The sequence below is a fragment of the Micromys minutus genome (genome assembly GCF_963924665.1).
Source record: "Micromys minutus genome assembly, chromosome: 21".
Taxonomy (NCBI): domain Eukaryota; kingdom Metazoa; phylum Chordata; class Mammalia; order Rodentia; family Muridae; genus Micromys; species Micromys minutus.
Genome location: NC_137956.1, coordinates 8955112 through 8980261, shown reverse-complemented (window position 1 = coordinate 8980261; position 25150 = coordinate 8955112). Strand labels below are relative to the sequence as shown.

Sequence of the window (25150 nt, the reverse complement as noted above, 5' to 3'; positions counted from 1 at the left end):
TCCTATAAAGCAGTATTTTTTAAAGATCAAAATTAGGGGCTGGAGAGATGGCTTAGCAGTTAAGATCACTGACTGCTCTTCCAGAGGTCCTGAGCTCAATTCCCAGCAACCACATGGTGACCCACAACCTTCTGTAATGGGATCTGATGCCCTCTTCTGGCACACAGGTGTACATGCAGATAGAAGAACACTTTTTTTTTTTTTTACCAAAGTATTCATGACTTACTGTAACTACTCAAGCAGGATGAACTGTAACCCCACACACAGAATCTGAGAGTGTAACCTTACTAGGGATAGGTTTTTGCAAAAATCAGCAGTTAAAATGAGGTTGTATTGGACTTAACTTTGCCCTGTGGGTAGTGAGTCTTGATCTGGAAGAAGTATGGCCCTGCATCCACCTTCATTTCAGTCCTACGAACTGCCCATAAGGCTGGGGAGAGTCATTACTGCTTTTGTCATGCTCCTTTGCTGCTGAGCCATCTTTCCAGCCCAGGTTACACCATTTGAAGCCAACCACCATGTAGTCCTCTTAGGGCAGACCAAATCTTTGTGGAAACCAATCTTTGTGTGGAATGAGAGAACGGGTGGCAAGGAGCAAGATGCTTGCAAAGTCAGCTTGCTTTTTTAATTATCTTTTCTGCAAAAAGCGGTTCTTTTAGGCATAAGGACTTGCCTTAAATGTTTTATTACAATTAAAATTTCACAAACACAGATCAATTAATCTCAATCAAAATAACCCATGTTTACATCATATTTATAGACAAGCTGTACAATAAATATATAAAATGCATTCACAGTTTCAACTCAGTCATCCTCTTCCTCCTCTTCATCGCTGATCACATACTTCTTATGCCTTTTATTTGCTTTATCGTCGTCGTCTGCTTTCCTCTTTCCAGAAGATTCACCTTCCTGAACAGATAAAAAACATTTACCGCCTGAAAGTCACAACACTTCTAGGGAAGTTTACCAAAACAGCTGTATTCGTTACTAAAGTAACTTCAAAGATCTTGCAGCTGCTCGTTTCAGCAGCCGCACGTGAACTAAAAGTTGGAATCTACAAACAAGATTAGCCTGGCCCTGTGCACGGATGGCACACAAGTTCTGACACATTCCATATTTCTACAGAAAGAGAGAAAAGGGCAGAGCATGGTGGTGCAGGGCATGGTGGTATAGGCCATAAGGAGCACACACACACACACACACACACACACACACACACACACACACACACGTACACATACACGTACATGGTTTCCTAAATGAAGATTCACTTGTCCTGATGGAACATTTTCCCCACAATCAGATACTTAATCAATAGTAACTTTCTTTTCTCAGCATTCAACTTCTTTTCCCTATCCAAAATTTTAGTAAGTATCAATTTTTAAAATAATTTTGTTTGGATATATTAAAAACAAAGGTTTTTTGAGAAAATATTTAAAGACAGCAAAGGCCTATATACACAGAGAACCTATTAAATTCTATTAAAGCTATTAAATTCATTTGCACAATCTTCTAACAGCAGCACCACATAGGAGGTTTTCTAAGGAAGCAGCTTCGACAGGTAGAATTCAGCTTTACATTTGAGTCAACACCCCTTCAACAACTCTGACACTGGCTAACACTTCCGAATAGTCACAAACCACACCCCCACCCGAGTTAAAGAGATGAGAAGCTGGGCTGCATAGACCAGAGGCCAGCTGCTCGCAGGATGAGCAAGACCTTGGACTGGGTCCCTAGTGCCACAACAACTCTGTGGACAGAGTCAGGGAAGGCCGCAGACTGCCTCGAGATGCAGCATGGCATATCCCCTTCCTCACCCCTCGGAGACCGAGGACAGCAACACTCTGTATTCCTAAAGACTGGGCGAGCCACAGGAGGGCCCACAAGGACACAGGCAGTGAAGCAAACCCAGTAGCAATACTGGAAGATGGATCATGCCTCCAGGATGTGACAAGTCACCTTCTTTCCTACTCCCCAGCCTAGAGTAGACCCAAATCCTTCTCTTGGGCCCCCATTAAGAAAGGCAGCACTGACTTTTCTTCCCACTGAAGAATCTTGCAAACACATTACATGCCTGCACATAAACAGTGTGTTTGGTGTCTGGGTCTAAAATTCTTTAATGGTAGACATTAGATTTGGGTGGCTGAAAGAACTGGCACAGTACTTCTAAGAATGTCTAACGTTCTTCCAAAAGCTCTTGGGCAAGGTACAGTGTCAGCCCGAGGTCTAGACTCTCCCAAGGAAGTCTAAACAGCACCAGGTCCAGCTCATCCTCAGGGCTGAGCAGCTGTGGAAAACCTTCAAGATGACCTCAAGCATGCAGAATGCTCTCACTGACCACAGCTAAAATGCGCCCCTGTGCTCTATATACTGACAATAAAAGCAAGACTAACTGAAGCTTGATAATGTAGTCATGAACACGGTTCCTACAGACACAGGCAGCTGTGACATAAGGCAGAGCAACTATGTGGTTCCAAAAAGGAGAGGCAGGAGTGAAGGGAGCTGGGCTCTTCCGGCTAACCCTGCCCGTCTTTGCTTTCCAGTCTCCATCTGATCTGTGCACCTCAGTGTTCCCTTTTCTTAGTCCCCAGGAGCAGAGAACAAGGCAGTCCCACTCTCCCCACTTGACTGTCTCTGAAGGAAGACACAGGCTTTCTACAGGTTTCCCGATGAGCAAAGGGGAAGGCGATGGATAAAGCACCCTCCTTTATACTGTTCTCCCATTAGGCTGGGGAAAAGAAAGGCAGTGTTCCCTGTCAACCTAGACACCACCATGTCCCCACATCCTACAGTGCTGACTACAGTACAGTACCTCTCCTAGGCAGCAGAGGGCATACAACAAAAGGACAGACTCAGGGAAGACAGCTGCCTTGCCCCATGGCATGCAAACGGGAACTGGAAGTATGGGGAGCCCTCAAAGTCAACGCTGTAGCTGACAGTAACCACTTCTATTTCCATGTTTGTCTTTGGAGCTGGGTCTCTCTCATAGCACAGCTGCCCAGGAACTCACCAAGTGTAGCCTCTTGGGAGCATGAACCACCATGGGGTAACCTAATTTGCCCTTACCCTCCAAGGCCTGTTCTGGCAAAATGGTAATTCCTGATGTGGGTATCCTGACACCTGACCACTCCCCTTCATCTTAGAAGCAATGCCTGGTTCCTGGACTTTGACTTGGGGGGGGGGGGGGTGTTATGCAAAACAGGAAGGTTTCTCTGTCTTCACTGCACTAGTTACCCACCACTGAGCTGCCTCAATAGGAGGAGGCAGAGGCAAAACACTTGTCAGGAAAGGTAAAAGAGTACAGAGATTTTGGGGGCCGGGGGGGGACACAACCTGGAGGAGTAAGAAAGTAAGAGCAAGAGAACTTGGAGGTCATTCAGAGTTGTGTTTAAGTCTCAGGTCTGCACTTTCCCAGCCCAGCCAGCCACAGGGGAAGCTGTCAGGCATAAACAGTTCCATGGCACTTCTCAATTCTCACAGTTCTGCCAGCCAAGGATTAAGCATCTGCTTAGAGGAGAGCCCTCGTTTGCCAACTGTTCATCACACTGTAAACACACCATTGAGATGTTACTTCATTTAACTCACAACAAATATGTTGCAGAATAATATTAAGAAATTCTGTCTATATCAAGCTACTCCCAAGGACATCACAAAATATCACGTATGGTACTCAACAGAAACCTAAGAACATACTTTTGCAGCACACGAGAAAAAGAGGTCATAAAGCCCAAAATGTAAATTAGCTCAAAAGCAAAACAGAAAAATATCTGCTCCCAACAACATGGGAGGCCAGTGCTTAGAACAGCCTCTCCCTGGAAACAGCAAATGATGGGGAAAATAAAACAAAAGCACACTAGAGGCCGGAAATTAAGCAAAAGCAAGAAAGCAGAGCAAAGCACAGCACAAAGCAGCCTTCTCCTGAGACACGACAGCAGACAAGGGCCCAAAGCCTGTCGTGTAAAAACAGACTGGGGTCGAAGCCTAGCCTGGCTCTCTGAGTCAGGGGTCTACAAACGTAAAAACATTATTTGTGTAGTACTGGGGGCGGGGTACGTTTGTGCTTCAGTGTGCATGTAGAGGTCGGAGAACAAGTTGTGGTAGTCAGTCCTCTCCTTCCACTAGGTGGACTTCACAGATCAAACTGGGTTGTCAGGCTTCGCAGCCAAATCAAGAACTTTCATTATCCAAGTTATCTAGAAAGACTTCATTCTGGGAATGCAGTTTCAGGTGGTCCTAGACAGCTGATGCCCAGAGCACCCTGCAGAGATATACAAATAAGCCAGGCCTGCCTGTGCAAGCCTGTATGCAAGTCTCAGCCTTAGCAGGAGGATCAGAGTAAATTCCAGGCCTGCCTGAACTACACGGGACTCCAAAAACCAAACCCCAAACCAACCAAGAAAACCATCTTCAGAGAAATTAATCTAGGCATCAACGATTCCTGTGGAAGGGCTGGAGAGAAGGCAACAGCACTTGCTGTTCTAGCAAAGGACCTAAATTTGGCTCCTAACACCTGTTACCTGGCTTACAAACCTGTAACCCCAGCTCCAGGGATCAGATGTACTCTTCTAGCCCCAGTGAACTCCCACATACATGTGCTCATATACACACAGAGAGAGACTTATACACAGAGACATAAATAAAAATAAGTCTAAAAAAAGTTCTCTTAGCTATCAACTCAGTAAACCAATCCAAATCAATCATTAGACTAGAAAATATATTTTTAAAAAAATGGTATCATTTTTTTTTTTTTGAACGAAGAAATAGATACAGCCAGGAAAATGCCCTGGTTTGTCTGGGTCTCAAGACTCACAGGTTGAAATGCTAGCCTGTGAGATTAGGAGGGATTTTGTTATATTAACTGTCTCTTCCTAGGATTGAAATATTCTATCCCTACAGGAGGCTCCTTAAGCAGAAAGGTAAACAACTCAAAACAACTTCAGGAAGTCCCTGAAACTGACCAGACTCACTATCCCCATCCTGAAAAAGCAAGCAATAGAAGCCGAGTCCCTCTCAGATGAAGTGAAGCTGAGCTACAAAGACTATGGGATGAGCAGAGCTGCCCAAGAAGCTGTGACAAGCTGAGAGCCTCTAAGGCCACACCAGCAGCCTGGAAGAAGCAAAAACCAGCTGAGCTACTGGAAGTTTAGACCAACAGAGGCCCCTAGAAAGAACACTCGAACCCGCTGAGCTGCATGTAGACCAGGCAGTGTGCTCCCCCAGTTCCCAGCATTTGTGGACTGTCACCCATGTGGACCATGCTGGAGTGGGCCTTGGCAATGGAGCTGTCTTTGAGTCCTATCTGATCCTGTAAGTAACCCCAACAGAACTCACTGGTTCACCAAATTGGGCTTCGGTGATGTCTGGACATTGGTCTGTCATGAGTTCCCTATCCGGGGTGAGCAGAGTTGTGTCTCCCCAGGGAAAGTTTTGTCACACAACAGTAATCAGGACAAAGACAGAGCCTCATGAATGGAGTGGGCACTTATACAAATGTGGGCCCAGAGCCTGGCCTCATCATATCAGCTTGTGGACTAGGACCTTTCTGAAGAAGTCACTAGTGTCTGTCCTGGAGCTTCTTATTACCCCAGGAACCAAGTCCTAAGTCCGAGGGAAGCCTCGAATTCAGCTTACCTCATCACTGTTGAGCTTCTTTGCTTTGAGTAATCTTTGAGCCTTGTCTTCTTCCGAGCCTTCATCGCTGTCTGAGGAGTAGATTCTGGCCCGTTCCTCTGAAAACAAAGTGATTTCACAGAGTCATTTTCAAAGAGTCTATTCATTCTTGGATTCTCCCTCCAATAACCATCAGTTCTCTCCGTACACTTAATTTTTATTTGTCCCATTCTTCTGTGCTGTGTACATGTGCTATGCACATATGTGCACATGCATGTGGAGGGGAGGGGCTGATGTTAGGAATCAGCCTCAGCCACTCTTCCACCTTATTCAATGAGGCAGGGTCTTCCTGTCAGCCTTAGAGCTCACCAATATATCTACTCTTGCCCACAGCTCGCTCTGGGGATTTCCTGTCTTTGCCTTCCAAAGCTGTAAATTACAGGTGGCCCCAGATCACACCGCCCAGCATTTACACAGGTTCTGGGGATCTGACCCCCAGTTCTCATGATTGTGTGGCAAGTGTAAATGAGCCTCCTCAGTCGCAGCTTAAATTTTCTTTTGTTTTAAATATGTTAAAATGAGCCAGGCCTATTCTTTTCAGATAAAATGCCTTCCTAGCTCCCTATATCTTTGCTAGGTAAGTACTGTACTATGCTGGGAACTACTGACCTTGACTATTTGGTTTAAATCTCTGATAAACTGGATATTAAATGTCCTAATCCTTGAATGCATCACTAATATTTTGCATGAAAATATTAGTTAAGATATTTGTGATAAATTAGCATTGGCAACTACTAGGTTATCAAAATAGGTAAGTAAGGTATAATGGGTCAGCAGAATACAGCCCTCCAAGATAATGGACAAAGGGAACTTAGGAGTCGGGAAACCATATCACTCAGCTGGGACCAAAGAGTAGGTTCTGAGTTTATACCTAGTGCAACACACAACACAAAGCAACAGCAGACCTCATTTCTCATTTTAGAGACAAGGCAAATGACATCCAGAAATGAGGAGTCACTTGGCTAGAAGCTGACAAGGTGAGACAAGCAGCTTGAGGAACGCTCACACACCGGCATCACACAAGCGCATCACACAAGCACACTCCTTCACTCCCCACCCCATGTTCCAGGCACCGTTAGTAGGCTGACTTACTCCATACAAGAAGTTTACAGAGGGTGGAGCCCTTCCAAAGTCACTGTTAACGGTGGCCGAACTAGCTGGGCATGGCGATGCATGCCTGTAATCACACACTCAGGAAGCTGAGGCAGAGAAAGTTCAGAAATCCGGGCCATCTTCTAAGTCTGCTTTTCTTTCTCTTCTTTCTTTCTTTCTTTCTTTCTTTCTTTCTTTCTTTCTTTTCCTTCCTTCCTTCTCTCTTTCTTCCTTTTAAATACATTACTGACATATTTAATGTGTGGTTGTTTGGTCTACATGCATGTCTCTGCACCATGTGTGTGCCTAGTGCCTGCAGAGGCCACAAGAGGGCACCATATCTCCTGGGACTAGAATTACAGACATAAACCTCATCAGTAACAGGGAACATTATCAGAGCACTGCTTAGAGATCACACAAGCTGTCTCGTGTGTGCCTGCATTCAGTGTGTGCTAAATAAATGCCAAGCACTACGAAATAAACCCTTCGAGGAGGGCCCTGCAAAGCTGATGGGCAGAAGAAAGCACCGTGTGTTCTCAATAGCTGGTTTCTTTATAACTGTCAACTTAGCTGAGCGAGGAAGTTCATGCTGAGAATACAACACTTGAAAAGCCGAGGCAGGAGGATTGCTAAAAGTTTGAGGACAACTGGACTAGAATGAGACCCTTCCACAAAACAAAAACTGTCAACCTTTCAAACTGGAAAGCAGAAGGTCCAGGGGTAAAACTGTATGGGGCCTGATGTGTGCGTGTGCCCGCAACCCCAGTGCCCAGGACACAGGCAGCAGGGGCCCGTGCAAGAAAAGGCCCCAAAGACAAAACAGCTGGAATGGAGCCGTGGGAGACCCTGCGCTTCTAGGATGACCTCAAACAACAACGACGTCTGCACTGAGACCTGGCAGGAGACACTCAGTAACACTGGCTAACTTAAACTGTCCAATGTCTGGCCATCCGCGCATGTGCAGGAGAACATATATGGTGAGGTTTTGCACCACACTCACCGCGGATGCCCCCTTTGTAGCGGTTTTTAATGGCAGCCAGGCTGACTGACTCCTCGCCTTCCTCCTCCTCATCATAGCGATCAGGCTCCAGGTAGCTGGCGCTCAGCCCCCGCTGGTGCTGCTTCTCCCTCATCCGGCGCTGCTGGGACTCCCTCCTGATGGAGGCTCTCAGGCGTTCTTCTTCTTTCTATAAGAAAGCAAATAAGCCATCTGCTGTGGTTTGAAAGTGACCCCAATTCCATGTGTTGGAAGCTAAATCCCAAGGTAGCTAGTTCATGGGTTAACTGGTAAAGTAATGAACTGATGGGCTGTCGTGAGATTGACCATTACAGAAGAGAGCCTGTTTTTCGCTCTGCACTGCTATGATGGTTTCCACCATGATGAAACATAGGAAGAAGGCCTTTCATCAGCTGCTGCTCCCTTGCTCTTGGACGTTCTTAGTCATGAAACTTTTTTTAACTAATTAGATCTTATTTATTTTGATAGGCCAGCTTATGGGCACTGGCTATATCCTTCCACCACATAGGTGCTAGAGATTAAACTTGGGTTGTTAGCCTTACGAGAAATAAACTTCATACCTTGCTTTTTTGACAAGATCTGAGCAGACACCAGGCTGGCCCAGAACACACAATCCAAGAATGACTGAGGCTCTAAGTTTAATCCTCAGCACCACAAAACAAAACTTACAGTTACCCTGTGGGACTCTGTCCTAGGCCTCCTGCATCCTCTCCTTAAGCTGCCCAGTGACTTCTGGGTGATACGCTAGTGTTGATGATTTAGTGGTATTGATATGAGAAAGCTCAGCTAGTCCAGTGACCGGCTTTATGGAAGTTTCAAGCCCTGCTGGGGAACAACCCAACAGCCTGTATCTCTTCTATCAGCATCCACAGATCTTCCCACTTGATGAGAACTTAGGAAATTAGCCTAGCTCATATCAATGGAGGAGGGAAGGGAAGTCCAACAAGAAACGACAAACAGACAAACAGCGAGTTTGGGCAATCTGTTCTTAATACACAAAACAGTTCCAGGACAAAGCCTAGGCAACATACCTTAATCATCTCTGTGCGCTGGCACTCAGGGTCACGGCCAGCCATTGGTAAGATTCTAATCTTCTGTGTCTTTGAACATCTATCTGCAAGGGACAGTGTCATCTTCCTGTGTGTGGCACTGTCTGTAGAGTGAGGCCTGTGGGAAAAGAACAGAAACATCCCACTGTTTCTCAAGGTTATTTGTGAACCAGACACACCCACATCACAAACACACAAAGCCAGCAGCCACTTCCTAATCAACAAGGAACAGTTTAGAGGCCAGACCTCTAAACTGAATATTCTACTTGGAGGACGGAACTTTCCTCTGACTCAGTGGCTCTCAACCTGGGGGTCTAATAGACCATTGGGGGTCTAATGACACTTTCACAGAAGTTGCACGACCCTTGTACAGGGTCACACATCAGATATTCTGCATATCAGATTTTTACATTACGATTCCTAACAGTAACAAAATTACAGCTATGAATAATTTTATGGCTGGGGGTCACCACACCATGAGGAACTGGGAAGGTTGAAAAGCGCTGCTCTAGCTCAGTGAGATGGGTAAAGTGAAAAAGAAAACTCTGGAGGCAGATTGGCGGGGTGGCACACCCCTTTGATCCCAACACCTGGGAGGCAGAGCCTCGAAAATGTATGAGTTCAAAGCCAGCCTGGTCTACAAAGTGAGTTCCAGGACAGCCAAGGCTACACAGAGAAACTGTGAAAAGAGGAAGAAGGGGGTGACCCCAGAAGCAGCTAACAGTTGGCTCAGGTTCACGCAGTGTACCCCGCACATCACCCTGCACCTCACTTGTCACAGCTGCCCACTGAGACAATCTCACAAAATGACAGCTGTCCAGGGTCATGAGCTGGAACAGTTTAAGCATTACAGTTCTGAAAGTCAGTGCTCCCTACAGAGCAGTGTCACCCAGGAAGGGGGTCTGCTTATCCCCAGGAAAGGAAGACTACAAGTGCCCAGGGTGTTCCGACCTGCCTGGGGGGCACATTCCCACAGAGGCCTGCTGCAACAGCACCGGGTGATGGGATAGCCCCAGCGTTTGCATCCCCGGCTCAGTGCCTTTCCTCTGACCCTAAAACACGCAAGCCCTGATTATCAGTTTGTCTCCAAGTCGGCTTGACTGAAAACAGAAGAACACATCTGACCTGCACAGACAAGCACTTTAGGATCCCTGTCAGGGAACTAAAATACCAACTTTCTGCTTTACATCACAGCCTCTGAGAGAGCAGCCTCAGCTGTCCTTGTCAGTCCTCTGAGCCTCCAGACTAAGAAGGAACCTCTGGGCTGAGCTACAGAGCTCCATTGGGGGGGGGGGGGGTGGTTCAAACATCCAGCAACATTATCAGTAAGAGCACTTACCTGAAGGTGAGCTTCGTCTTAAAGACGGCCTGCCCCTGCAGCCCAGTGCCTTGTCTTATGAAAAGGTGGTTGTGGTCACCCTGCAGTGGGGCTTTGTACACATCAAACACTTCGTTCCCTAAATGCAGGGACATGCTGAAGAGAAAAAAGAGCTCACATACTAAATCGCATACTTTCACTGTACAGCTTTAATAACCGAAAATGGGAATCAATCACTGTTTCCTCTTTACACAAAATGAAGAAAATCACCATGCTGGGGAAAATGACCTGACAGAAGTCAGACTTGCTGTGACTCAGGTCCAGCCCCCACGATGTTCCCAGTGAAGGATGCTTTTCCTCATATTTCTAGTAGCATTCATGGGGCTAAGAGGAGAGTTTGAGATTCTAAACTTACATTATGGTAGTTTTTTGTCCCCCACCTGTCCTGCCAGCATGGCTGTGACCATTTTGTCCCACGCCCACCAGCTGTTTCATACTGTTGCAGTAAATGCCTGCCAGTCACTGATGCAGAAAAATAACTTGACGCAGCGGGGACATGCTGACCACACACCCTGTTCTGTTCTGTATGTTATGAAGTATGTTAAGCTGAAGGAATTCTACAACTAAAGAGCTTCATGGAGGACCCATCAAATGAAAGGTCAATATGAACCTTACGTGTAAATAAACTGAGTCGGGGCTGAGCACCAGGCTCACCTCCCAGCACTGGCATATGAGCTCACTGTGGCTTCCGTGGTTTAGCTTTCATAATCTGACTGAAACAGCTGTTCACCAACAACCTCCAAGCACCATTTCTCTCAGGTTTCTGTGCAGTCAGGGAGTAACTGATGAGGATTCTCTAACAAGAGCTGCCGCCCAAGTAAGGCCCGAGCCCAGAACCTTCTCTCCTTCCCGCTGTCTGGGTGTAAAGTGCCAGGCATTTCGCACTCACCTTCCATCTGACCACTTGACTATCCGCGCATTGCTCTCTTTAATTTCATTTCCTTCCTCATCTCTGCGTATCCTCCATCTTATAGTATTTTCTACCTGTTTTAAAAGACAAAGCCTTAGAAAGCAGGCCTGTGGGATTCCCTGGAGAGATGCTGCCATAGTGCCTGTGGTGACAGGAAGAACAACAGTGAGATCCTCTTGAGGTAATTAACGACAGGGGGAGATAGTGCTGAAATGAACTTTGGGGCTGTATTATGATTGTAGCTTACAGCAGAGCATTTGAACACACAAAGCCTGCACACACCTGGGAGGTCACAAGCACAAGAAAAGCTCTGAGGCACAAGACGCAAAGGCCGGGTGAGGCCTGGGGACGTATATGAAGCGTATGGAGAGTAAGTGGTCTTACTTACAGACCTAAAAACCAGAGAGTGAGACTGAGACCCTCTGCCTACTGCCCCCTCCCCACACGTGGGGACTCATCACCTTCAAGATAGAAAAATGCCAGACTTAGGAAATGAGTCACCACTACAGAAATGAAAAACTTATGAGCCTTCCAGAACACAGCACACTAAATGCATGGGTTGTATCACACTACATCCTGTAAACACTAGAATAAGGGGGAAGTACAATTGCTCACTGCAAGGATTAAAAGTATGAGAGCACCCCAGGTGTGATGGTGCAGCCTGTGCTTCCAGTGCATAGGACACTGAGGAAGGAGGACTGAGGGCTGGAGTCCAGCCTGGGCTAAAAGGGCAGGGTTGGAATGAAGATGAGGATGGTGTGGAGGAGAAACGCACACTCTGGTCCGGGCATCCCTTCCTCTACCATCTGCCTCAGCTCCACAGCTCTCCGGACAGCCACTGTGATGCTCACGGTCTCTTCCAGTTTTCCTATGTACCGACTCCTCACTAAAGGAAGGACTACCAAGTCAGCTAAGCAAAGACTCGACAGCGTTAGTGATACCACTTCTGAGATGACGTCATAATCGTCTACAGAAGGTCAGCTGAGGCATACGGAAACAAGAGTGGTCACGCTGACAGGCAATTAAGAATTCCTCACACCACCACTCCTGTGTCCATACGGGATTTTATTAAGATGGTTTACCAGGTAAAGGTGCATGCCATTAAACCTAACAAACCAAGTTCAATCTCAAAGCCTTGTTGGAAAGCACCAACCCCTAAAAGTTGTCCTCTGACCTCCCCATCCATACAGTGAATTGTGAATGCTCACACCATACAAACACATAAATATATGCCTTTTTTTTTTTTTTTAAGTTTAAGAAATTGGGTCTGTGGGAACACCCCGGGGCCTAGAATGCCACTTGAGAGGCCTTGAGAGGCCACTGCCGAGGGTATCGGATCATTCTCAAGCCCCAAGACCATCAACTATCACCTTGGTTCACCCATTAGAGTTGTAAAAAAAATGTCAGACAAACCAGACATGGGGGAAATTGCCAGCTTCAATGAGGCCAAGCTTAAAAAAAAAAAAAAAAACAAAACAAAAAACTGAGACATGGGAAAACAGCTCGCCGACCAAAGAAACCACTAAGCTGGAAAAAAGGAGTGAAATCTCCTAAAAGCTTAGATTGGAGGATTTCCCCACTGCAACCCCACCCCATCCCCACCCCATCATCTCCGAGACTCCTGGTGATGTGGAAAAGGAACCATCTCCAAGATGGACCCCAGCTACAAGCTGCGCTGTGAACCTTGGCACTGTTCACTGAAGCCACAGGCCCCAGGGTCTCTGAGGACTCTCCCAATAATCGAACTGTCAAATTTCAGTGGTTTGCCCTGGGATATTATAGAAAATTACTTGCATGATTGATAAAAATAAAACACACCTTGTGACAAAAATAAATGAATAAATGAATTAGAATGAAAAAAAAATGAGTCCCTAGTTCTCTGTCCCTCTTATGTACAACACATTAAAGTGATAGTTGGTTTTGTCAACTTAACTCCGGAACAAATCTGGGAAGAGGGAATCTTAATTGAGAAAATGCCTCCATAAGACTGGCCTGTAGGGGCTGGAGACAGCTCAGCAGTTAGAGCACTGACTGCTCTTCCAGAGATCCCGAGTTCAAATCCCAGCAACCACATGGTGACTCACAACCATCTGTAATGGGATCTGATGCCCTCTTCTGGTGTGTCTGACAACAGCTACAGTGTTCTCACATACATAAAATAAGTAACTCTTTAAAAAAAAAAAAAGAGTGGCCTGTGGGATATTATGTTGATTAATGATCGATATGGGAGAGCCCAGATCATCCTGGGTAGTACCATCCAATGGCACTGGAGCAATAGCTGAGAGCTCACATCCTGAACAAGCACAAGGCAAAGAAAGCTTACTGAGAATAGTATGGGTTTTGAAATCTCAAAGCCCACTCCCAGTGACATAGCTCCTCCAACCACAGCTCCTAATCCTTTCTAAATAGTTCCACCAACTATGGACCAAATATTTAACTAGATGAGCCTTTGGCAACCATTCTCATTCAAACTAGCACAGATATTATCAACTAAGAAGACATTTTGAAAGATGTTTTTGAGAACACACTATGAGGTCTCATTCTATAGAAATGAAGCACATGGAAATACTCCTAAAGACATAAAACCTCACAGAGCCACAGAGCTCGACCCTGGTTCATTAACGAACTAATTATGCCACCAATTGACTCTAAGACTGTTCACCTTGTCTCAACCATCACTCAAGAAACAAAGCATCTAGGGACACTTTCGGTTCCAGCCCAAGTCTGAGGGAGAGCTAGCTATACTAAACTCTGAGGTTTTGGAGCGGAGCAGTGATGCCTACAGTGATTCTGCACTGGAACATACGGTGGCTACACTGCTATTCACTGCTGCACTGTGACAGAAAACAGAAAAGTGCCAAAATGGACAAGTTAGCAGGAACAAAGAACTACCACATCAATTTATATATGTGACGGAAAGAATGAAAAACAGGAAAATTATGTCAGAGGCATTTAAATGGCCTTGAAAAGTTAATAATACTAACTCTAAATCAATACACACATGTTCCAAGCAAATAATATTGATAAATGAGCTAGCAGTGCAGAGACAGTCCAAAGCATCCACAGTCTAAACCTACCCACTGGATGATCTCAAACAAATTACTGGCATTTTTCATCCCCTCTCTCACTTGCTCCGCATTTCCACAGTGGTCATGGAACAGCTCCAGACACTTACACCCTTAGACAGGAACCATCTTTACCAATGTTACTTAGGCACTTATGAAGCTGTTGTATTCATAAGACAGGACTACTGAAAATGAAGATGCTCAATCCTTAGTCAGGCATGCAGCTCATGCCTGTAATCCCAGCATTCAGGAGGTGCAGGAGGGGAGATCATGTGTTTAAGGTCATAGTAAGTCCTTGCCTTAAGTTAAAAACAAAAAAACAAAAAACACAACAAAACCACAAGTGTAAACTGCAAGACCGAGGCCTGGATTCTGTCCCCAGCCGGCATGTAAGGGACCAAAGAGGCACCTCCATGAAGATCACATGCAAAGGCTCAGAACCTCCATGAAGATCACATGCAAAGGCTCAGAACCTCCATGAAGATCACATGCAAAGGCTCAGAACCTCCATGAAGATCACATGCAAAGGCTCAGAACCTCCATGAAGATCACATGCAAAGGCTCAGAACCTCCATGAAGAGCACATGCAAAGGCTCAGAACCTCCTTGAAGATCACATGCAAAGGCTCAGAACCTCCATGAAGAGCACATGCAAAGGCTCAGAACCTCCATGAAGAGCACATGCAAAGGCTCAGAACCTCCATGAAGAGCACATGCAAAGGCTCAGAACCTCCATGAAGAGCACATGCAAAGGCTCAGAACCTCCATGAAGAGCACATGCAAAGGCTCAGAACCTCCATGAAAAGCACATGCAAAGGCTCAGAGTTCAGTGCCCAGCAGCAAAGATTCTGAGATGATACAACAAGAAACACAAAACCTATCTTCAAAGCTCAAGTCTTAGAGACTTGGTGTCTACCAGAATGACTCTATAAAAAGAAAGGCAAAGTTGGCATGGTACCTTCAATTTTAACCTGGTTCTCCCTTCTTCATCCAGCATCTCCTCGTCTTCAAATTCATCTTCATAATACTGAGGATCAAAAGGCCTACAAAGTATTTTTAAAATAAGCTATATTAATTAACATTTCATAAAAAATACTGCCACAATGTAGTTACTATAAGCCATATATCAAATATATTTTGAAGCTCAATTTGAAAGTAATCAAAATATACTAAAATTTAGAATTCTGATGTTGCTATATATTACCTGAAATAAAGTACAAACAAGACTAAACATGTGGCATATGCTTTTAATGCCAGTACTTGGGAGACAGGGGCAGGCAGACCTGTGAGTTTCAAGTTAGTTTGGTCCACATACTGAATTCCAGCCCAGTTGGGGTTATATAATGAGACAATGTCTAAAAGAAATTTTCATATAAGTCTTCCAAAGAAAAGATCATATATGTTGAAGCTGCCTACATCGTTTTCCTCATGAAGGAAGCGTGTAAATGACCGTGTTTGAGTGTTAACTTAGGAACCTCTATCACCGTGGCCAGCAAATCCCATGGCCTCCCACTGCAGTACTGCTGGGCTGCAGGAACTGCAGGAGTTACTAAGCATCTTAGAGACTTAGTTTCTAATTCATTGCTGAGACAGTATCAAACTCCTAACCACAGCCACAATCAAAGGTCTTGCTAATGCTTTTCTGTTGTGGGATGCTTGATTTATTTTTTCAGACATATAAAAGAAGTTTCTGTTTCTGTTAGCCAATTCAATGAAAGTAAGCAAAACATATTCATGTATAATTTTTTTCTGTATTTTTTTTTTTGTTTTGTTTTGGGTTTTTAGACAGGGTTTCTCTGTGTTACAGCCTTGGCTGTCCTGGAACTCACTATGTAGACCAGGCTAACCTCAAACTCAGAGATCTGCATGCCTCTACCTCCCAAGTACTGGGATCAAAGGCATGCACCATCATGACTAGCTAATACCTACATATTTCTAGCCAACACTCAGAAGACATCTTAATGTTCTTACCTGGGCTCTACGCTGAGGAAGTTGGGCAGTTTAACAAAATATAAGTCATTGCCCAAGTCCGTGTTCACTTTGGGGATCTCCACTTCTATTCTGGTCTCAGGTATCGGCTCCTCCTCCTGCTGATCCTGAGGCAAGCCATTTTCATCCTGATGCAAGAAAATGGAGGGTTATAGCTATGGGGAACGGGTGATGTCCAGTTCAAGCTCCACATTTTATTACTCAAGGGAGCAAGAAAAACTGTTGGTTTTTTGTTTTGTTTTTTTAATTTTTGTTCTTTGTTTCATTTGAAACAGGATCTCACTCTGTTGTCCAGGGTAGCCTACAACTCACTACCTAGCCCATACTGGCTACAGGAATTCTCCTGCCTCCACCTTCCCAGTACTGGGGTTACGAGTCCAGCACGTATTTATATTTAGATACTACCTTAGGGCTTAGCCCTATTCATCTGTCTCAGGAGAAGCAAGCAGAGACTAGCCGCCTCAGTACGGAGCTTCCGTGATCAGTTACCTCCCAGAGTTTCCCTGACAGCCAGCCAGTGCTGATGCAGCAACTCTAACAGCATCAGAGAAGGTTATCTCTACATGGTGAATCTGAGGCCAGCCTGGGCTACACAGCAACACCCTGCTTCCAAAACTAAACTTAAAAAATAAAGAGGAATGAAGGAAAAATTATTAACACAGCACACATTTACTTGCATGAATAAAAAACAAAACAATTAGGTGAAAGGCTCTCAAATCCTGGGTGCTCACGGTCTCACTCCATGAGGCAAGGCACCACCTCATGAGAGTAGCACTCGCTTCTCCTTGGAACCAAGCACTTCCTAGAGAATTAAGAAAGTCACCTACTCGTTAGTTTCATACCATAATTTAGTTAACGACTTCCTCTTAGAGAGTGATCCTTCCCCTCTGAGACTGTCTCACTTGAATATGGGCCAGCTCACACTACTTTCACTTACCACAGGCTGTCCTGGAGTAGGGGGCTTATCTTCTCCATCACTCCCTGAAGATATGTCATCTGCACCTCCGAACAGATCCATGGTTTCATTATTATCTTCAGTGCAGAAGGAAAAACAGTGTTAACATCTGGTCTTCATTTTAACATCCCCAAGATTTCTGGGCCAGCTCAGGAAATGGCATAAACCCAAGTCTCGAGCATATGTGGGGCGAAAAGGGCACTATGGCACATGCGTAGACAGATAGATCCCAGGCTAGATCCCCAAATTTAGGCTAACACATTCTACGTCGTCAGAGTTAGCTACCTATCTATCTAGCCAGGTCCCATTCTCACAGGCACAGCATCAGAGGCACCCATCAAAACAAGAATGAATGTAAGCCAGGAAAGCAAGGAGACAGGAAGACAGAAGAGTGGTTAGAGAGTCACCTGTCTAAAACTGCAGTAACACAAGCCAGAATTACTGGAAATCATATGGCCTAGGATAAAACTATGAGACTGGGTTAGAGACGTGGCAAAGGTCACAGCCACTGGAAAGCCAGGCAAAGGGGACCAGAGTATTGGAAGTTCATTATATGATTTCCTGTTTAGGAAATGACCATGCCTTTGCCCCCCTAGAAGTCCCCTCTCAGCTCTTGTCACCATCCAGGGTGGTTCACTTGTCTCAGTCTGCATGGCCTTGCCACCAGACAGCAAGCTGTAGGACATCTCCTTAGATCGGTAGTGATGTAGAGCAGAGCCTCAGGAAACATCAGTGAACAATGGACACAACCCACTAATTCTCACCGCTCTGCAAGAGGGTCTGCATCACCCCACTTTACACCTTAGAAAATGAGCTTAGGAAAAAATCTGGAAGGCTGGAGAGATGGCTCAGCAGTTAAGAGCACCGACTGCTCTTCCACAGGTCCTGAGTTCAATTCCCAGCAACCACATGGGGGTCACAACCATCTGTAATGGGATCCGATGCCCTCTTCTGGTGTGTCTGAAGACAGTGACAGTGTACGCACATACATAAAATAAATAAATCTTTTTTTTTTAACTTCTAAAAAGGAAAGAATCTAACCAAACCCATCAGGTCATCTGATTCCAAACTCCAGAATGGAGCTACTAGGCTGGCATTCAAGGTTTCCTTTTCTCTAGAGTTGCCCCTCTAAAGACCCGCCTTAGTTACAGCATTCCTGGAGATAATTTATTTATGCTTTAGAGTATGGCTAGACACCATTCAGCAGAGTAACAGCTGCACATGGCCAAACATCTATTGCAGTCACATCTGCTGTACCTTTCATACTAACATCTTCCCTGCAGGGTCACCCGCCATTTGCAAATGCATCTCAGAGGTGAGCATGTGCAGTCCCACCTTTACAACCACCTTAATGCCAGGCTTGTATGAATGCCTTCTTCATGAACCCCCAGTTAAAGAGCACTCGACTAATGTTAGACAGACAACAAGGGCAGTCAGTACAGGGTCATCCGTATCCAGGCTGAAGAACAGTCACTTCCAAACCATCCATCCAGACGCTCAGCCCTCATCCATTACGTCACTCAAACTGTAACAAAGAGCTGCACAGTACACTGAGCACCTACAGTCTCCTGCGAGTCACACAGTCTCAAGGTCTGGCAGGCGCCCCAGTTAAAAGCACAGAAAGCTATGAACCAGGCCTCGGACACAGTCAAAGGGCTACCTTTGGGCACCTCGGTGTCGCTGTCCGCTTCCGAATCAGACGGGATCGCATTCTTGCGCTTCATTCGTAAAACCTCATCTTCACTGTCACTGCCTCGCGCAGATTCTAAAAGAGCAGTCAGAAGATGTACATAATGGCCCCCAAGCTTTACAGAGAAACTGCGCACCATTTATGCCACGTGATCTAGTGCAGCAATGAACAGAAAAGAGCAATGATGTAGGTGACCGTGTGGATCCCTCTACCATGCATTATGCTAAGTCGAAGAAGGAGACCTAACCTGGCAAAGCCAGGGCCTGCCATCCTAGACCTAGTGAGGCTGAGGCACAAGGAGGCAAGAGCGTAGCAATAACACATCAGTATGTGATGAGGTAGGCCAGGGGCGTGGCTGTCAAACAGGCCTCATAACACGATGTCCCTTATCCTCAGAGTGGTGACTGCAAGTCTATAAACATAGCAACACAACTAAACTGCACGACAACAAAAGGGTAGAGGTGAATATGAAGGAATAGAAGAGAACAAAAATGAAAACAGGACATAAAGATTGGAATAAAAGGGACTAGAGATGGCTCAATGGTTAAAAGCACTGGCTGTTCTTCCAGAGGACATGGGTTCAATTCCACTCAATTCCATTCAATTCACAGCTGGCTGCAACTCCTGTTCCAGGGGACCCAACACCTCCTTCTGGCCTCCGTGGGCACTGTATGCACATGGTACAGAGATATGCATGCAGGGAAAACACCCATCTGCAAAGCTAGATGAAAAAAAATACCTTTAAAAAGAAACAAGAAGGAACCATGGCTGCACCCAGACATTTGTACTAAGCCACACTGGTTCCCACGAATGTTTTACCTGACTTCTGGTCCTGCTCCTCCTCATCGTCTGAATGCCTTCGATCTTCATCTGAGGCTTGTGGCCTTTCATCGTCCGAGTTTTGCATTTTCTCCTCATCATCCGAATTCTGCTTCTCCTCATCATTATCAGAAGCTACTGGATGTTCATCATCAGAATTCCCCTTTTCCTCCTCAGACAGCTGTTGTCGGTCCTCATCATCTGTGTTCTGCATTTTCTCCTCGTCATCGTCAGAGTTCGGGAGCTTATCTTCTTCGGACCCTTGCTCCCTATCCTCGTCATCAGAGTTCTGCATCTTTTCATCATCTGACTGGTCACTCTTATCTTCTCCGTCCCATTTCTCATCATCTGACTGTGCTTTTTCAGAACCTTCTGCCTCTGAGTGTCGGCTCCCTTCGTCCGACCTGTGGCCCTCATCATCCTCATCGTTGTGGGCTTCAGAGCCACTGTGCTGATCCACGTCAGAGGGCTCATTATCCTCGTGGTCAGATCGCTCGGAAGCCTCCGACCTGTTGTCTGACTGTTCAGAGTGATTGTCGCTGCCACTGTGGTGAGAGGCCCCCTCGTCCTCACTGTCATCTCCAAACAGCTCCTTGTTACTAGGCTGTCCGGAATCACCCCTTTCATCTTGATCACTTTCGCTGCCAGAAGCACCGTTGTCCTGGTCAGAGTCTGAGTCAGAGCCAGAATCAGAATCTGTGGGATCATGTAAACACAAGGAAACATCAGCAGAGTAAGGAATTGTAGTCTCAAGTTGGAAAAGGCAAACAGGAACTGCCAAAACTGTTGAAACCAACTTTCTCATTGTTCCAGAAACAAAGAAGTTTCAAGAACCAGGAGAGGGTTCAGTTAAGAAAAATTAGCAGACTCACAGTAGGAAGGCACAATAGCCCACACCTTTAATTCAGCAACCCAGGAGGCTGAAGTAAAAGGATCAACTCAAATTTGAGGCCACCCAATGCTACATGGTAAGTCCCAGACTATCCTAGGCTACAGTGTAAGACCCTGTTTCAAAAAGTTGCAATAAATAAGTAACTTAGAACTCTTCATGTTTTACCTCACCCAGTCCCCCTTTGCTGCCTAGTTCTCACACATGAAATAAAGCAGTAAGCAGCTGTACATTCTGGTACAGGGAGCACTACTTGGTTCAGAGTGATGTCACTGCCACTGTGATGAGAGGCCCCTCCTCCTCACTGTCGTCTCTGAACAGTTCCTTGTTACTGGGCTGGCCAGCATCACCCCTTTCATCTTGATCTCTTCTTGAGCAGCAGGTAGTGGTCCCTGTACTAGAAATGCAGCAGGAAGAGAAACAAACAGAGCCTAGAAGCATGAGTATAGGAAAAATATTGAACAAGGTCCCATCGGAACACCATATATTCATTATGGAGTTCTAGAAGAATGCAGTGAGTTTTAGTTTGCTTACAAACCAGTTATATGAGAATGTTTTTGTCTGAATCCCAGGTGTGGGCTATGGGGCTGCCTCAAATTGCCTGCAGCCATTACTTATCGATTGTCTCTAGGAGGGGCGTGATTTTTGCCAGCTGCAGATAGTTTAATTCTGGGGGCCTCTGGAGAGGGTATAAACACAGAAGCCTGAGACAGCAGAGGGCACTCAGAGAAAGCTGCTGCGGTTTGTCAAGTAATCATGAGCAAAGAGATGAAAAGAAGCTGCAGATATCCTGAGGACTGAGACTGGCCCCAAGAAACACGATGACCCTAATCAGCAGGAAGTAGCCTACAGAGGTCTGCACCCCTTTCCCCTCTAACCTTCCTTCTCTCCTACCTAGTGTTGGTGGGGAGGAGTGGAAGGGATCAGAGTGGAAAAAGGGTTGGAAGAGAGGTAGAGATATAAGAACCCAATCAAATAATAGGACAAATATGCCAGCAGAACAAAGTAATAGCTAAAGAAATCATGACCCAAACTGAATGAATCTACATATCCAGGAAGTTCAATTAATGAATGCCACAGCTAAGCATATCGAGTTGTCAAAAAAAATCTTGAAAACAAACAAACAAAAAGAATTTTCTCATACGAGGGACCCTCTCTAAGGATGGCAAAAGCAGAAACAGGCATCCAAATGTGGAAAGGGAAAGACTGTCCATCAAGAACGCTTTTTTCTTTTCTCTTCTGTAGTACTGACAGGACCTTCAGTTCTCTTTTGTAGCACTGCCAGGTCAGTGCTAGTCAAGAGCATGAACCCTAAGCTATGATCTAGCCTGAGAGTGTTATATCTTACAGCTATGCTTCAAAGAAATTTTAATAATTTAAAGGGCTTTAGGACTCATAGAAAATATTTTAGGATGAATGAATGAAAGTGAAATCATTACACCGATTGTTAGGGGACAAAAGGAAAACAGTGTGACTCAAAAGATAATTCCTACATTAAAAAGGACACATCTTAGTCAATGACCTACCTTTACATCTTAAGAGATCAGACAAGGAAAATAAAAGCCCAAGCCAGGCAGCTGTGGTGACACCTTTAATCCCAGCACTCAGGAGGCAGAGGCAGGCAGATCTCTGAGTTTGGGGCCAGCCTGGTCTACATAGTGAGTTCCAGGACAGCCAGGGCTACATAAAGAAACCCTGTCGGGGGTTTGGAGGGAGCAACAAGGGAACAAAAAAGAAAATGAAAACTGGATAATCAATAAAACCAGTAGTTTTTTTTTTTTTTTTTTTTTTTTCCTCTTCAGCAAATAAGTTCTTACAGTGTCGGTTGGCCTGCCTGCAAGGTGCCAATCCTCCCGCCTCTTGTCTTTTGAGTGTTAGGATTATAGAGATGCACCATCATGCCTGGCTGACAGCTCATTCTTTAAAAACAGTAAAACTAAACGTTCAGACAGACTGCCCAAGAGAAAAAAAAGCAAGACTCAAATTACTAAAGTCGGGAATGCAAGTGGGGATGCCATCATTGGCCTTACAGAGACCAAGATTATAAACCATAAGAAACGCTAGAAACCTAGACACATGCCTTCTGAGGTCAGGAACAATATCTACTTCTGCAAGTCCCAATCAGCATCATAAAGAGAGTACCAGCCAAAGCAAGGTACATAAGCAGGTAAGAGAAACAATACAACTCTCTAATGATCACGCATGGTTTCACAGGTAGAAAACCCTAAAGGACCCACAAAAACTATTACAGTGAACATATCAGCATCAGGATAGCACCAAGTCACAAGATCGATGATGTATGCCAGAAATAAAAAGTATGAAGTAACTACTAGCTGAAAGGGGAGGTACACATACGTCATAACACCAGCACTCACCGAGGTAGGGGGATCAGGAGTATAAAGCCGGCAAAAGCAACATACACAGCGGATCCTGTAGAAGAAAGAGGGGAAAAAGAAGTGGGGAGGGAGGGAGGCAGGCAGACAAGCAGCAGGCCTAACAAGTTCTATCCGGTCACATCCATAGCAACTTCAAGACCAAGAGCCACTGTCAAGGACAGCACACCAGACCTGGAAGTAAATCTTAAGAGTGTCCACTAACTCAGTGGTAAAAATGCAAGAAAACCGCCATGACTGTAAAAGAATTTTAAAAAGGAAGAAAAGATGTGGGGAGAGCTTTGAACTGCAATCTGTACACCCCACCTCCCTAGGCTGTGGGCTGTTATGAGAAAGTACTACAGGTACCTCACTAAACAATGCTTTTCAACTGTGGATCGAAAAAGCACCAAACATTAATGAAAGCTGGGGAGAGGGGAACCTGTCTTCACGTGATTACGTCCCCAACACGTAGCGAGGTATCTAGGAAGTGAGAGGAATCCTTGCTTACTGAATGAATGAAAACACGCGAAGGTTTACACAAAACTGTGCCTCGAAGACCCGAAGAATAAACTAAGTTTAAAACACACTAGAAAAGTTGTGGAACAGGAATTAGTATACAGTCATATCCCAGGCTTAACCTGAGTAGAACCGTCACCGGGGAGTTCAGTTCTCTGTGATTTTTTACTTAGTGCTCCTTTTTCACACTGGAGTAATAACACACAAACAGGAGTTGGCGACAAATGGGGGGAGGGGCAAGGAAAACGGCATGTATACAGGTTAATCTGGGCCTGGAGGGCTGCAAGAATTCTTAAGTTCATCTCAGATCTTTCCTCATTCTTCTTCTATTCACATCTCAAATTCAGATATTCGTACACCTGTGCCAGAAATGCCCCCATGAACCATAATTCATTCATTCATCACCAAATCCTGTCACCCCTCTCCAAACAGCCCACAAGCTTCCCCATTCTTACATCACAGGGAAACTGGCTTTCTGCACAGGCTCCTCCAAGAGCACCCCTATCCAGTGCCTAGTCCTGTACAGCTCCAACCTGAGCAACCCTTCAGGAGCACCTGCAGTCTCTCATCAACTCGCTCTTTCGCACCGGACGTTATCACGCCCGGAGGGCAGTTGAATAGGTCTCCATTTATTCACTGCCATCCCTTCAATCGATCAGGTGTGCACGGAGGAGCACAGGCCACCGGTCCTCATTCTGCTCCCCCACGGGTCCAGGCCGGCCCGTGATCCTCCAGGCGCAGACTCCGCGCCGGTCTCCCTGGAGAGGCTGGCACCGCCGGGCATGCAGGGGGCGCTGGGCAAGAGCGTGGGGGCGCCACGTTGCCCGGCGCCGCGCCTCCGGCCGGAAAGCAACCCGACGCCCCATGCGCCCATCCGCGGAGCTCCCGGGCCGCCGTACCTTTGCGCTCGGCCTCGCTCTCAGCTTCGCTCCCGAAAAGATCCTCCATGTCCGCCATGGCAGCTTGGTCCGCGGCCTTGGCCTGGTCGACTCGAGCCTGCTTTACGGCCGGGCCAGAGCCGTTCAAGCACGACGTGTCGTAAAGAGCCGCACAAAGACCTACTTTGCTTCTGTGACCTAGTTTTCGCCTACACTCGGCGAGCTCCGCCCCCAGAGTGTCTGCGCTCGCCGTTGGCCCGTTAGCCGAGTGCTCGCCAGCCTTTCCGAGCTCGGGGTGCAGGGCAAACTTGTTTACAATCTGTCAGCTGCGACCAGGTTTCTTAAAATTAGCTGAGAGCGGGTGTGGTCTCTGCACTGGGTAGGCAGATCTCTGTGAGTACCAAGCCAGCTTCCTCTACATAGCGAGTTCTAGCTAGCCAGCCATGGCTACAAACGTAGAGCCTGTGTCAAAAGAGTAAAAATAAGTCATTTAAGAGTTCTAGCCGGGGCTGGAGAGATGGCTCAATGGTTAAGAGCATAGATTGCTCTTCCACAGATCCTGACTTCGATTCCCAGCAACCACATGGTGGCTCACAACCGTCTGTAATGGGGTTTGGTGCATCTGAAGACAGTTACAGTGTACTCATATACATAAATTAAATCTTTAAAGAAAAAAGAGTTCTAGCCTGGAGTGATGGTGCACCCCTGTAACCCAGCACTCCAGAGGCAAAGGGTCATAAAACCAAATTCATCCTCAACTGCATCCTTCAAGAGCGGCGTTGGATCTTTGAGAACCCCACTCTTTAAAAACAACAAACAAACAACCCCCCCCAAAAAAACCCGGTGAGATAGCTTGTC

General features: G+C 45.9%; 1 protein-coding gene across 2 annotated transcripts; it reads right to left on the bottom strand.

The window, feature by feature from the left end:
* Positions 1-598: 598 nt before the first annotated feature.
* On the bottom strand, positions 599-24425 carry LEO1 (LEO1 homolog, Paf1/RNA polymerase II complex component). 2 transcript variants are annotated; one of them, XM_080934278.1, is made up of 12 exons: positions 24314-24425; positions 19635-20330; positions 18786-18890; positions 17108-17202; positions 16153-16298; positions 15140-15224; positions 11097-11191; positions 10169-10303; positions 8812-8947; positions 7763-7949; positions 5632-5729; positions 599-909 (listed from the first exon to the last, which is right to left on the bottom strand). In XM_080934278.1, the coding sequence occupies exons 1-12, from the start codon at positions 24369-24371 to the stop codon at positions 805-807; spliced, it is 1941 nt and encodes a 646-aa protein (XP_080790404.1). In that variant the 5' UTR covers positions 24372-24425; the 3' UTR covers positions 599-804. The 2 variants fall into 2 exon arrangements, with proteins under 2 accessions (XP_080790404.1, XP_080790405.1); XM_080934279.1 differs by having other exon boundaries at positions 599-905.
* Between the last annotated feature and the right edge of the window lie 725 nt (positions 24426-25150).